Below are 14,463 nucleotides of genomic sequence, written 5' to 3' on the forward strand. Positions count from 1 at the left end.
TCCATGTCAAGACACCAGAGGTCCACTGCACTAGGAATATAGATGTATTAGGATTCCTGCCACAATGTAAGGAATTCCATAGAAGCAGAAATAAAAGGCTTTTGGGGAGTAAAAGTCCATTTATTAAGACATCTTAGAAAGCTCAAGTACACGCAGTGGCAGGAATGACACTTCCCGCCAGAAGCACAGGTTATAACACCATTCACCCCATCCCCCCTTCCTGCTTCCCATGGGAACGGAGTCCTCATCTCCCGCGCAGAGATAAGGTCTCCGCCGAAGAAGCTGGCCCATCGCCCGGGCTGTGGAATGCACTCAAGGTTACTTCACCATCAACACCATTGAATCCTTTACAGCTTCCCTACTTCGAAGCGGTGTCGACCTTGTTCCAGCAGAAAAGTATAGTTCATAACTGCGACAAGGATGTCGCAGTTCTGAGGGCGGAGGGAACTGAGACAAAACAATGTTGAGCTTGGTGGCAGTGGGAATTCACCGAGGCGAACCTAGGTAGAAACCAGTTCAACTCTGTCAGTGGGGAAAGTCCCTGTGTTAATGAACATGGATTGCGAGCTCTGTGTGGGAACTTAATCCCAACTTGTATTGGGACTGTAGTTTGTGGGGAAAGCCTTCCTTTCTACATCCTTTTCCTGACCTGAAAAGGACCTCTGGGTTGCTATTTGCCCTGTTGGAGTATTCATGTATAGATGGACTCATAGACTTTCTCCAAAGCAACAAAGAACACCTGAAGGCCTTTTGAATCAGGAAAATGGAATGAAAGGAAGACAAAATCCATGTAGTACCATAACAGCTGTTCGAAACGTTACTAACCTGCATGGATCCTAATATCTTTTGTCCGCCTACTGTATCCTGCCGTTTGGGGCTCAGCCCTGTGTGCTGAGTTGGCCAAGAATCAAGGGGACAAGTGTTTAAAAAATGGATTCCTAAATCCCTAGGGTTGCCCTTCCAGTTACAATCCGGTAGTGACAGTTAGCTCTAGGAATTGCCAGAAACTCTGTGGTAAAACTAGATTTATTCGAAAGAGACAAACTGCTTAAAAAAATTTATTCCGCTGCCACTCAGAGAGGCAGTAGGCAATGAGGCTCACTGGTGGTAGACCTCCGATCATATTGGAAGGCCTAACAAACCTACAATCCCTCAAGGAAAGCGAGGCAATCTTTCATTTCCTGGTCTGTGCCTCTTCTTTGGTATTAGCTGCCATCAGCAAGAGAATTTCTTTTGATATCTGTGATTCTGGCTCTTCTGCAAATCAGAGTCTATGTGCATGTTTTGTATGAGAAAAAGGCTTTTGAGCGACCCTTCCTTTCTTTCCCCTCAATGTATCTCTCTGTCAGAGCCGTCCCTCAGGAGCGGCCTTGATAGTTAGCATAACAGAGCCACATTTCGCAAAACGTGAGTGGGATTCTTCCAAGCAGTCTTCAGTGACCAACCTAAAGGTCATGAATGTAAAAACAACGTTAAATATGCATAAACCTGACAGAGCACAGATAATTGGGAATAATCTACCGACACGCAGACTTCAGGCAAAGCACTACAATATGGAAACGCCTGAGCCCCCTCTGTTCACTCACCACCATGGTCCTGATTCAAATCAGATTAAGTTTGCAACCCAGAACTTGCAATGCTTGTTTGACTGTGTGGACCGGGGGAGGACTCAGAGAAAACATTACAGGTACTTAGGTCTTAGAATACACATGGAACCTCTGTTTTCAACCAAACTTTCAAAATCATTCCTAAAAGAAAACTCCTCATGCAAATGGGAGATCTCCTGGGGTTGATATCACAAAGGAAGGAGCAGGATTTGTGATTTCACCTCACCCAATTTAAGGTAAATGTGTTGGGATTTGCAAGTGTCTGTCACAACCTGTTATGAAAGGGTTAACATCAGTGGTGGGATCCAAAAATGTTAGTAACAGGTTCCCATGGTGGTGGGATTCAAACTGTGGCGTAGCACCAATGGGGCTGGGCGGGGCACGATGGGGGCGTGGCTGGGCATTCTGGGGGCGGGGCATTCCTGGGCGGGGCTGTGGCAAGGACACAGCCACTGCTCCGGTCCTTGGGTGGGAAATGAATGCACGCAGGCTCAGGCTGCCACGCACGCCAGTGCACCTCCTGCTAGACTGCTTCAAGTTCTGCGCGCTACTGCTGAGAGGAGGGGTGTAACTAAGGCAAAAATCACATGGCACAATCACCAATTAGTAACCCCCTCTCGGCACATACAAATAATTAGTAACCTACTTTCGGGAACCTGTGAGAACCTGCTGGATCCCACCTCTAGTTAACATCTGTTTGTATGTAAACAGGATACTGAGATGATATTGCAATGAGTTGACCTTTTGATTAGCTCTTGGTCGGTCAGATAGCCATCACTTACATGTTAGTGAGAACATAGATCAGAAGTTATAAAGTGAACAATGTATTGTCGAAGGCTTTCATGGCCGGATTCAACTGGTTCTGGTGGGTTTTCCGGGCTGTGTGGCCGTGATCTGGTGGATCTTGTTCCTAACGTTTCACCTTCATCTGTGGTTGGCATCTTCAGAGGTGTATCACAGAGGGAAGTCTGTTACACACTGTGTCCAGAGAGAAGGAAATGTTTGGGGTATATATTGTCCGTGTCCCAGGGTGGGGAACCAATCAGTAAGTGTTTGGGTGGAACTTGTTATACAAAGATGTGGTTGATGGTATTGTATTGCGGGTGGGGCTTATCAGTCCAGGGAGTGATTCACATTTTCATGCCCTGCAGCAGCAATAGTATTGGTGAATGCAAATCCTGTGTTTGGGTGGAGTCCATTGTTCATGAACTTAGGGGTTTGCTTTTGGTGTTTTTAAGACCAGTGTGTAACAGACTTCCCTCTGTGTTAGGAGCAAGATCCACCAGACCATGGCCACACAGCCGGAAAACCCACCAGAACCAGTATAAAGTAAATGTTTTCTTTGTTTGAGCAGACGACAATACGTGAGACAGCAGAGAATAGGACAAGGTATAGTCTTTAGTGTACAGCTAGTACTGTAAATATGTAGCAGAGCAGTGCAGCATTTATTTGTTTTTATTCCGTGTAACCCTACCCTTTAAGTTAGCAAACTTTTATATAAAGCAACTCAAAGTATCTCTGGCTCTCTTTTCTACTGGATGCTGCTTCTGTATCTCTGCTAATGAAAGCATCTCTTATTCGCAGACCCACAAAACTTCATGCAAACTGGAGGGTATGTGCTGTCAAGTCACAATTGACTTATGGGTACTTTTTTTATCCTGTTCTTTAAAGCATCAGTTTGCCATTGGCTCCCTATAGAGTATTTCTTGGTAGTCCCCCATGCAAGCACCGACCCTGCCTAGCTTCTGAAATCTAACAAAATCAGGCTATACCATGTGATGCCACAACCCAAGTGAAATGTTGTTTACATCCAATCTATTGAAGATGCCACAAGACATTTTGCTGTTTTAATTGTTCTCTCTGTGTCTGTCCCCCTCAGCATCCATTGCTGGACTTCACAGCAAAGAGCTTAAATAATGCCAGATCTGCTATAGCTCTAGAAGTTGGATTTGTCTCTCATGGGGGAAAATGTCACGATTTTCTTTAGCTGTGGGATTTCAAATGTCAGCTTCCCCAAACAACAGACTAATATATTCTTATATGACTCTCTCACCAAAGAGGCAGCCTTTCCAGTAAGTCCAGGAATGGTTGGGAATCCTTCCTTGCCTCCCCTACTATTATTTGTGCATTACCAACTAACTGGAAAAAGAAAGCGTAATTTTAAATTACATTTTTGGAAAATCCAATCCATTTATGGCCCAGACCTGTGGAGGATGTCTTCTGCCCTTATGTCTGAATCTGGTGTCCATCTGGACAACTCCTAAGCAAGTGCCAAATAAGAATAAGAACAGGCTTTCAAAGAAAACTCTACCCAGACATCAAAGCTTCTGTCCCTGGTGTCTGATGTAATGTTCACTGTCTTTTTTTTTCTCCTGGAAATTATATAGTATAAAATGTACATTTGCTGTGGTAAATTCTGGTCAAATGTCGAAACAATGTCCTTCTAGCACAAAATGGTTTGGGTTCAGGATATGTCAGGTTAGTGTCTGCTTCTTGTGACCCTTTCCATTTATTGTGCTGTTTTCCAAAGATCAGTGTCCCACTGCATGGGACACTGGATACAACTCAACAACCATACAACCTTCTTCTGAGGAAGGCCCACCATTTTTTGATCCTGTCTTTTCAAACATCAGCCCCACCCACCTCACAGGGTGTTTGTTGTGAGGGGGAAAGGGCAAGGAGACTGTAAGCCCCTTTGAGTCCTACAGGAGAGAAAGGGGGGATATAAATCCAAACTCTTCTTCTTCTCTTCTTCTAATCAAAAATTTTTTGTGTCTACCTAATTTTTGAGAGGAGTATAGTTTGATATAATGCACGGGATATAAAGCAGAAGGAAACTGAAATGTGGCAATCATTCTGCCTACCTACTTGGCTGTCAACCGATTCAAAAACACTGTGTTAAAAAAAATTCTGCTTTTTGTGTCAGAAAGCTTTCTTTCACACATACACATCAATCATGGAACAGGGGATGAATGTTTATTTATTTAGTAAAACTGTTTTTCCCCAACCTTTCTCCATGGAACTCAAGGTGGCATACACTGGCCCATTCTACACAAGTCATTGGAAATGTTTTGAAAAGTTTGTTGGCACTCACTCACTCACACTCAAAACGATTCCTAGTTGCCATTTTGTGGTCTTTCCAGGTTTTTTTTTTTAAATCTGTGGATCTGATGCTACACAGCTTCAAAGTCTTGTGCTGCGACTCTCTAGGGCCGTGTCTTTGAAGTTACTGAGACATGACCCCCCCCCCAAATAAAAAAACCTGATGAAAATACAGCATGAGACGTCCAGTGCAAGCTCAGAAAATGGAGCCAATGGGGAAGTCCAGGAGGCGTGGGAAAGAGCGGCTGAGATTTACCTGGGCCTCCATTGCTGCCTGGGGGTGTGGCAGGGAGAGAGGCAGGCTCAGCACTGGCATCCAGTCCAGCGTGGGGCTGGGCTGCCCAGCTGCTGGCGTAAGCAAGTGACGTGCCTGGAGGAGGTGGGGCCGTGGCCTTATATAGGCAGGCCAGAACATCCCGTCCCCCTTCTCACCTGAGCGCCAATGGATTCTCCCTCCCTCCCTCCCTCCCTCATGGGTATGAGTTTTTTGTTGCTGGCATTTTGTTTACAGTAATTGTTGCTATTTGCATGTCATCTTTCACAACCTGGCTGGTTGCACATGGGGACTGATCCATTCAGGGGAGGAGGAGCCCATGTGCCGGTCCTCTCCATTTGGTGGGGGCCTCCATAAGAGGCCTGGGAGTGGAGTGAGCCTGTGAAACACATGCCCAGTGGGGGCTGCTGGTGGCTTGCGCCCAGTGGTGGGATTCAAATAATTTAACAACCAGTTCCGGTGGTGGGATTCAAATAATTTAACAACTGGTTGTTTACAAGCACCATTTTAACAACCGGTTCTGGCAAAGTGGTGCAAACCTGCTGAATCCCACCACTGCAGTTGTGTAACCTCTATCTGTGGGTTCTGTGGGGCAGAACTTGGAATGAGTTTGCAACAACAAATTTTAAAAACAAAATGGTTTACTTTCTTAACATATAACATCAAACATCAACATTTAACATCACACTTCAAGGTCCTGTTCAGGTTTCACTTCAAGTCCTTCTAGTTACAGTCTTCTGATACTTCCAAGTCCAATTCTTCATTGCAAGTGGGTTGGCTCCTGAAGACTCCAAGGGCTTGATGAACAGGATTCAACATGATGAAGGTTTCCAGGAGAACTTTCACCCATTACAAACACAAAAAATCCTGAAACAATAAACTCCAACATTTACAACATAGCAAAAATAAACAACTCCCTTCCCACTAGTTCCCAACAACATTGCAGTTACCTTAACAAGGTGTTAAGGGCTTATACAAATCAAGGTCCGAGTCTGGTAGCCTTGTCTCCTCCAAACTACATGAACTCTGCAGCCTCCTGCTGCTTTGAGTCTCCACCCCTTTCTGGGTCAACCCATTCGGAGCATGGGGGTTACACTTGCGCCCCCTGGCAGCAAGAGGAGTTCATCCAGAGGCCAGCGCCCAGATGGCTCCCACTATCTTGCTGCTCCAGGCATTGGTGTTTTCCTCCATGCATTGGGTTGGGGAAAAGTTATTACTAGGGTTGGAGATTCGGACAGTCCAAATCCGAATTTTTACCGAATCTGCACTGATTCGGACGGATTCGGACGAGCAGGGTCCGAATCTGAGCTGTCCGAATCCTAACAGATCCGAATCCATGGGATTCGGATCACCAACCGAATTAGTTTTATTTTTTTGGCAAGTGTTTTCACGTTTCGGCCTGCAGGGGCGCATTTAGTAAACATATCAGCACCAAGAATTTCAGGGGTATCATCAGGAGACTGTCTGATGATACCCTCAAGACTAGTGCAGTTCTGGTTTTAGAGGGCCAAAGTTATGGACCCCAAAGGGGTCATCCCTATCTCCCATTCTTTCCAATGGGAACTAAGGAGATGAAGGCTACCCCTTTGAGTGGTCCATAACTTAGAGCCTGCTGAATTAACTGCAACTACACTTGATGGTATCATCAGGACAATCTCCCCATGACAAATGACTGAATATTAGTGATACCGACATTATCTACAAATGCACCCCTACTGAACACCAAAGAATTGCACAAGATTCTTTGTTCTTCAGTGACTTGAGCTGCATTGCTTTGTCCAATAGGAATTTCTGATAGAGGGCTGTGGAGTGCATTTTTTCATGTAGGAACTAATACAAAACTTTCAGAGTATCTTCAGGAGAGTCTCTAGTTGACACCATCCGGGTTTGGGTAACCCTTTTGCTTCGGGGGCAGTGGTGGTCATTTCCTTTTTTTGGGTCCCATGGGGTTAAACCCCTGAAGCAAAAATCCCAAACCTGGATGAGTATTCCCAGAGACTCTCCCTGAAAACCAAAGTTTTGGGTGTGACCAACTACAACTTCGAAATGTGCACCTACTGGCCCTGCAAAGAATCCCACAATGACTAGCACAATACAGGCCAAGAATCACTGCAGACCAAGGCTAGAATCTGGGCAACCATCTGAGATTACTCAGCAGGACGCATTTTTTGAGATATTATTGGCACCAAATTATCAGGGGTATCATCAGGTAACTGTCCCGATGTTGCCTGAAGTTTGGTGCAGTTTGGTTCTAGGTATGGACCCTCAAAAGGGGTGCAACTACCCTTCATTGTTTCCTAATGGGAGCTGATGGGGATGGGGGCCACACCTTTGAGAGTCCCATAATCTTTAGCTCCCTAGACAAACTGCACCAAATCCTTTCAGGGGCTAACCATCAGGACAGAATCTCCTGACTAATTACCCTGAATTCGAAAGTGTCACTAACTTTAAAAATGCTTTGGTTTCGTGGTTTCAATCAGCTCACTCCTCCAACGGGCTTCGTATTGCAGGAAGCGGTGAAACATGAAACGGAATTTTTTAAAGCTAGTGACACCAGAATTTCAGGATATCATCAGGAGACTGTCCTGATGACACCCTCCAAGTTTGAGATTGCACCCAGTTTGGTTCAGGGGCCAAAGTTATGGACCCCTCAAAGGGGGGGCCTCTACCCCCCATTGTTTCCCAATGAGGCCCCAGGAGATGGTGGCTACCATTTTTTTGGTCCCATAACTTTGGCCCCTTAAACCAGAAACTGCATTCCAAGCGATAGGGGGTGTCATCAGGACAGTCTCCTGATGATACCCCAATATTTTTGGGCTGATATGTCTAAAAATGCACTCCTGCGAATAGCACCTCCAAAATTCTGCCCAAGACTCTTTGTTCTTAGTGGCATTCTGCATTGCTGTCAATGGGGAATTTCTGAGGGTGGAGGGCTGTGCGTGCACATTGTCAAGGTACAGTCACCATAAATGTTCGGGGGGTGTCTTCAGGAGAGTCTTTGGATTGATCACCATCCAGGTTTGAGGGAACTTGCTTATGCCTGGGGGCAGTGGGAGATTAGACCTACCCATAACATTGAAACCCTTGAAGCAACGGCTCGCAAGCCTGGGATGGTGTCATGGAGCCTGAGACTCTCCTGAAGACACCCTGAAAGTTTTAATGGAGTTTACTCGCGCGAAAATGTGCGCGCTCCATTAGGCCCTCCCACTGAAATTTCCCATTGGCTTCTAATGGAACCAACCAACCACTACAAGAGCACAGAATCTGGGGGAAATTTCTTTGGTGACTGTGAGGGGTGCAGCCTTTAGAGCTACTGACACCAAGAATTTCGGAGGGCATCATGCAAATAAGTGCTGTCCCTATGATACTCCCCAAGTTTGGTGGAGTTTGGTTCAGAGTCCAAAGTTATGGGACCTTCAAAAGTGGCCCCATCTCCTGTTAGCTTCCATTGGAAACAATGGGGATGGGGCACCCTTTTGAGGGTCAATAACTTTGCTCCCCCCCCCCCTGGACCAAACTGTGTACCAAACTTGGGGAGAATCATCATCAGACAGTCTCCAGATGATATCCTGAAAGTTTGGTGCTGCTAGGGTTTAAAATTGCACCCCTACAAACAAAACGTGTAAAAACACCAAAAAATTCAAAAAAATAATAAACGGGATCTGAATTACTCTCGGATTTACCCGAATTTTCGGGCATATCCGAATCGGCTATGATTCGGATTTGGGCATACAAATCATTTTATGCCCCAAAATACCCAAATCCGAATTTTACCGAATTTTTTAAGTATTGACCAACCCTAGTTATTACTGAGGGACAGCAGACATGCTGCCCAGTGCTGGATCTGTCCCCTCTGCTGCGCCTCTGCCTCCTTTCGCCAGTGTAACCTCTGCTTCTGGGTTCTGTGGGCAGAACTTGGAAGGCGTTTGCAAAAACTAAATTTTTTAAAAAATGATTTACCGGTACTTTTCCTTAACATATGACACTTATCAAACATTAACATTTAACATAACACTTCAAGGTCCTGTTCAAGTTTCATTCCAAGTCCTTCTAATTACAGACTGATAATGCCAAGTCCATTTCTTCCTGCTGGTGGTTGGCTCATGGAGACTCCAGAGGCTTGGTGAACTGGATTCGAGATGGTGAAGGTCCCCAAAAGAACTCTCACCAATTACATGCACAAAAAGTCCTGAAACAATAAATTCTAATATTTACAGTGCAGCAAAATAAACAACTCTCTTCCCACAAGTTCCCAACAACATTGTGTCTACTACCCTGAGCCCCTTGGAGGAAGGCGGTTTATAAATCCAAACAAACAAACAAACAAACAAATAAACATTGCAGTTACTTTAAACAAGGTTTTAAGAGCCTATAAAAATCAATCAAGGTCCCAGCCTGGTAGCCTTGCTTCCTCCAACTTTATGAGTTTTGCAGCCTCCTGCTGCTTTTAGTCTCCACCCCTTTCCGGGTCATCCCATTCTGAACACAGGGGTTACACCAGCACCCCAATAAAGTGGCTGTGGCCAAGTTTTACCCACACAGCGGGGTTTTCTGTGTCTCCTTCTGCACCCTCGGACTGCTTCCTCCCCTCCTCGGGTGGCAAAGGTCTTAAAGAGGTCACGTAACAAATGAAAATGGTTTTAAAACATTTTGTGCAAAATGGACCGTTGTTCTGGGTTCCTCCATTCTAGCTTCACAACAACCCTGTGATGCAGGTGAGGTTGAGAGAATGAATGGTTTCATGGCAGAGGGGGGATTTGAACCTGAGTCTTTCAGCTCTTATCCCAACACTCTTAACCATCACACCACTCTGGCTTTTCAAGTGGCATACATACATTCAATCTTAGGTTGCTGATTGTGGTTTTTATTGTTGATACTGAGGTCCAGGGTTGTACCTGTCAGAGGGACAGGGGGTATCCCTGTCCCCAGGTGCCGCCCAGCAGCTCACATGGTGGGGGCGCAAAATCAACCCCCACACACTGATGCCTGCTGCAGGCCTGCTGGGCACCCCTCAAGTTGAGGAGTGCCCGGCAAGCACGCAGCTGCTGCTGCTGGGCTGCCCCCCATCTCCATCGTGCATGGGGGTGTGTGGAGGGGCACCCGGTGCAGTGTTGCCCCCAGGCACCATCCCCCTGATACGCCTCTGCTGAGGTCTGTAGATCATATTTTTGAGATTTCCCACTTACGAAACAGATGGTCGCAACCATTAGAGGATAGGTTTCCTCTCAGCTTTTCTTTAGCATTCTGTTTGAAACATGGCATTTTGGGAGCTCACTCATTGAAAAATGGAGGACAAATACAGCAAATCAATTTCTCCTTCACTGTAACTGACTCTCATAGTGGGGCTACCTTGACCATCTGCATGTCAGATCAATCAAAAGGGTTTTTTGTTGTTGCTATTGTTTCGGAGGCGGGCACAATCCAGCATGGAGTTAAATGCACTTAACCAACTTAAACAAATGCCGAAAATATGCCTGCTTAATTCTGTATCGTTCTAATTGCATAAACAGTTCATTTTAAAGAATTGTCTTATTGAACAGAATCTAAGTGCAAGAGAAGAAAATCCAACTGTGCACAATTAACACAAGCGCTACAGTTTTTCATATTCGAGGAACAGCTACCAGCGTGGCATTTTCCTTATTCCTCTGCAGCATCCGTAGCCAAGTTAAGCAACATTTCTGCAGTAATAATGGAAATCTGTTTTCATTTAAAAGGCACCAGCTCGCAAGTTCTAAACGCAATCTCAAAAACGTACTTGCTCCATTACAAGAAAGTTGGAGCGATCCAGACTTTCCCTTCTGATGCAGATGCTGTTCTCACAGCGGCAGGAGAGTTGCAAAGCTGAGAGTCCTCCATGGCTTTGGCCCTTCTTATTTGCAGGCCTGCCTTTTCCCCCTCTGTTCCACCACAACAACTTTGCTCATGACAGCAGGGGCTTCTGCAGGTACCAACCTGCAAATGGGCAAAATCAACAACTGCACGTCCGTGTGCTTTCCCTGTTGTGGCTTCCACCTTGTGGAACAGTCTATCCAAGTAGATCAGGAAAGAATCCACTCTCCTGGCTTTCTGCAAACTGTGCAAACTCACAAATTCCATACACAGGAGAGCCTATATGCTGGCTAGATTTAACATCATGCCATCTCCGCTACATAGAGGAAGACTTAAAGGTCTTCCAAGCGATAAGAGGTTCTGTACCTGTAGCATAGGACAGCTGGATTTCATCCCACACATTCTTCTGAACTGCTTATTATACCAAGAACTCCGATCCAGTCTGTTATCCCAAGCTATAGACTCTATGATTGATTATACTGAATCAGATAAAGTAGTTATGCTTTTAAATTGTCAGGATTTTCATTGTTGCCTTATAGTGGCAAAGTTTTTGTCAGAAGTTTGTAAACTGAATGTGTAACAAACGCGAAGTTTTTTACTATTCATTTTTTAACTGGAACTGTATTTTTTATACTATCATGTATATGCCAATAAAGGCTTATTGTATTGTATTGTATTGCAAACTGTGCAGAACTAAGGCCCTTTTCGCACAGGCTGGGGATGCAGGTGCAAACCTGGATATATGATCCCTGGGGCTGGGGCTTGCGAATGCCCCACCACACGGAGGCATGTCTTTTTTTTAAAAAAAAAACCCACCTTCTCTCCCCTGTGCAGCTCCATAGGGACGAGGGGACAGGCCCCCATAACCATAGCGATGCCTCGGGAGTCAAAGGGCCGGTCATCCTCTCCTGTGGAGCTGCGCAGAAGAGAAGGTGAGTTTTTTTAAAGAATGCCCAAAAGCGGCGCCTCCCACACAGGCGCGGCTGCAATCCGGGATATTGTAAAAGAATAATGGATAGCGCGGTTTTCAAACACCCCAGGTTTAGCCATTCAACCCGGGGCAGGGCCGAATTAGGGATGGGAGCATGTGAAGTTCCTACCCCAAACGCTATAAATCTCAGCCCGGTCCCGGGCTAAATGGCCCATACAGAAAAGGCCTAGATTATTCAAGGGGGCTTTTCTGTGCAGGCAATAGGATTTCACGGCACCAAATGATTTTACAAACTTGCTTAAGCAAATGACTAAGGACTGTGGTCTATGCTGCTGTGCTCAGCTTACCATAAGTAAGATCCTATTTATGTAATTTCTGTACCACTTAATGTGTCGTGAATGCTTATGCTATGCTTCAGTTCTTTCTGGTGGTTCTAGACTTCTGAAATCCTAAAGCATTGGTTACTGCAGATTCCATTTTGTTGAATGAACTGGGCTCATTATATGTAATTTACCTAAATTCTTTGTGGGAAAGGAGGACTATGAATTACATAAATAAATCCATTTACAATCCACTTTAGCAATCATTTGCAAGTGGATTTTGCCATTTTACACAGTTTTAACCAGTTGCAAAGTGCATTGAAAATGAGTTGATAGTGCATTATTCAGTGTATTATGGCTTAGATCCAGTTTAGTACAGTTTCTGGCCATGTACAGTTAAGTACAGTTTCTTCCTCCCCTCCCTCCATATAAATGCTTTGTTGGATCCAAGCTATTATGAGGAGACTAGTCTTGAAAAGAGGAGATTTAGGAATCTTAAGAGTGTATGTGTTTCTACAAGCACTTGTTCTGGATACAGGGCATGTGATAACACATGCAGTGAAAGTGACCTTAAATCCTGTTGTCTCTGACTTCTTGGTCAAATTTCGTTTGTTTCCTAGATATGATGACTGGCATCTCTGAGATCTAGCCCACCTGACTGAACAGGCTACAAAGCTACATTTGTAGCCTATGTGTACACTACTGTGTGTACAGCATACGTACACTACTTACACATCACATTCTCAGCAAAATCCTCAAAGTAGTTCCCAAGCATCAGAAAAATCTAATAAAACTATGTAATTCAACAAAATCTGAGGTAATAAATAGCGGCTTAAAATATGACCTGAATGTTAGATCCTGCTGAAATGACAAACAGTTCATTATAACCCAAATGGAAACAGCACTAAGGATCAAAATGTTTAAATAGCAAAATGGGGATGCAGGAAGAGAAAATATAGATAGCCAACAGCAACCGCCATAACAACCAAATCAACCAAGTACAACATTCTGGGAAAACCAAATACCTGTCTAAATCTGGCACCAGAAAGTCAATATGTGGTACCATGTGGTGGTTTATGGAGAGGATATTCCACAAATGAGGTGGCATAACAGAAGATCCTGTCCTTAAGAACCGACCACCTTATCTCTTAAGATGACGGACACAGAATAGAGTCTCTGATGAAGATCATAAATATTGGGCAAGATGCTATACAAAGGAAACCATCACATTCTCTTCAGTCTTCTCTTCAAACAATTGAAGATTCCTGAGAGGATCATTCCAGCATGAAGATAAGATCTTCAGCATGAATAGCTAGTAAACATGGGATTACACATTTCAGTGATAAAATGGATGGCACCCAGAAAGGGAAGTCTCGTTTTACAAGTAAAACTCCAAACATGACATGCTGCTCTTTGTTCCTCACTTGAACTAAAGGAAGTGGGTACCTACCTGAACGCTGGGGAGTAACGTGGCCAGGTCATGTTGGCAACTGGTTGGCCACTGTGTGAAACAGAATGCTGAACTAGATGGGCCACTGATCTGATCCAGCAGGGATATTTTCTTCTAATGAACTGTAATTTGCCTTGTTGGGGAAATGTAATGTGTAGTTCATCAGTATCTGTGCAGCCTCCAGTGGTGCAAGTTGTGCTCCGAGCTATGTCAAGTCAGGAAAATGGCATGGGAGAAAGATCTGAGCCTGGTGGTGTAGTGGTTAAGAGCAGGTACACTCTAATCTGGAGAACCGGGTTTGATTCCTTGCTCTGCCCCTTGAGCTGTGGAGGCGTATCTGGTGAACCAGATTAGCTTGTGCACTCCAACACATGCCAGCTGGGTGACCTTGGGCTAGTCACAGTTCTTCAGAGCTCTCTCAGCTCCACCCACCTCACAGGGTGTTTGTTGTGGGGGGGAAAGGAGATTGTAAGCCCCCTTGAAAGGGGGTTATAAATCCAAACTCTTGTTCTTCTCTTCTTCTCTTTTCATTCCGCATGGTCCCAATCCAAATCATACCCATGTATGTCTGAGGAACTATAGAACATAGGAACATATAGAACAATAGAACGTGCCTCAATTCACAGAAACCCCAGGGAAAACATGTTGTGTAATTAGTCCCCATAGACAGCAGTGGTGTAGCGAGCGGGGTACAGGGAGTGTGGAGCACAACGTCCACAGAGGCTCCCGTCCTACAACTGCACCTCAGCCCAAAACTCCCTGTGAAGTTTGGGGCAGGGGTGTATTTGAATGCCGGTAGCAGGGCTCACCCTGCCTGCAACCTCCACGTTGATATCAGGGGCAGGGCGCAGCTGTGGTGGTGGGGGGTGATGCACCCAGGGTTAGCCCAGGTACTGTTTTATAAAGCTACATCCCTGAAGAGACCCCTTCCTTTTATAGGGATAAAGCCA

At 45.1% G+C, this 14,463-nt stretch overlaps 1 protein-coding gene across 1 annotated transcript in view; it reads left to right on the top strand.

The window, feature by feature from the left end:
* Positions 1–1,553: 1,553 nt before the first annotated feature.
* TNFRSF11B (TNF receptor superfamily member 11b) overlaps positions 1,554–14,463 on the top strand; it is a 70,092-nt gene continuing 57,182 nt past the window's right edge. Inside the window, 3 exon segments of the mRNA XM_048508598.1 lie at positions 1,554–1,687; positions 3,595–3,679; positions 11,647–11,744. Of these exon segments, the coding sequence (XP_048364555.1) occupies positions 1,554–1,687; positions 3,595–3,679; positions 11,647–11,744 (317 nt within the window).

Source organism: Sphaerodactylus townsendi, linkage group LG09, assembly GCF_021028975.2.
Source record: "Sphaerodactylus townsendi isolate TG3544 linkage group LG09, MPM_Stown_v2.3, whole genome shotgun sequence".
NCBI lineage: Eukaryota > Metazoa > Chordata > Lepidosauria > Squamata > Sphaerodactylidae > Sphaerodactylus > Sphaerodactylus townsendi.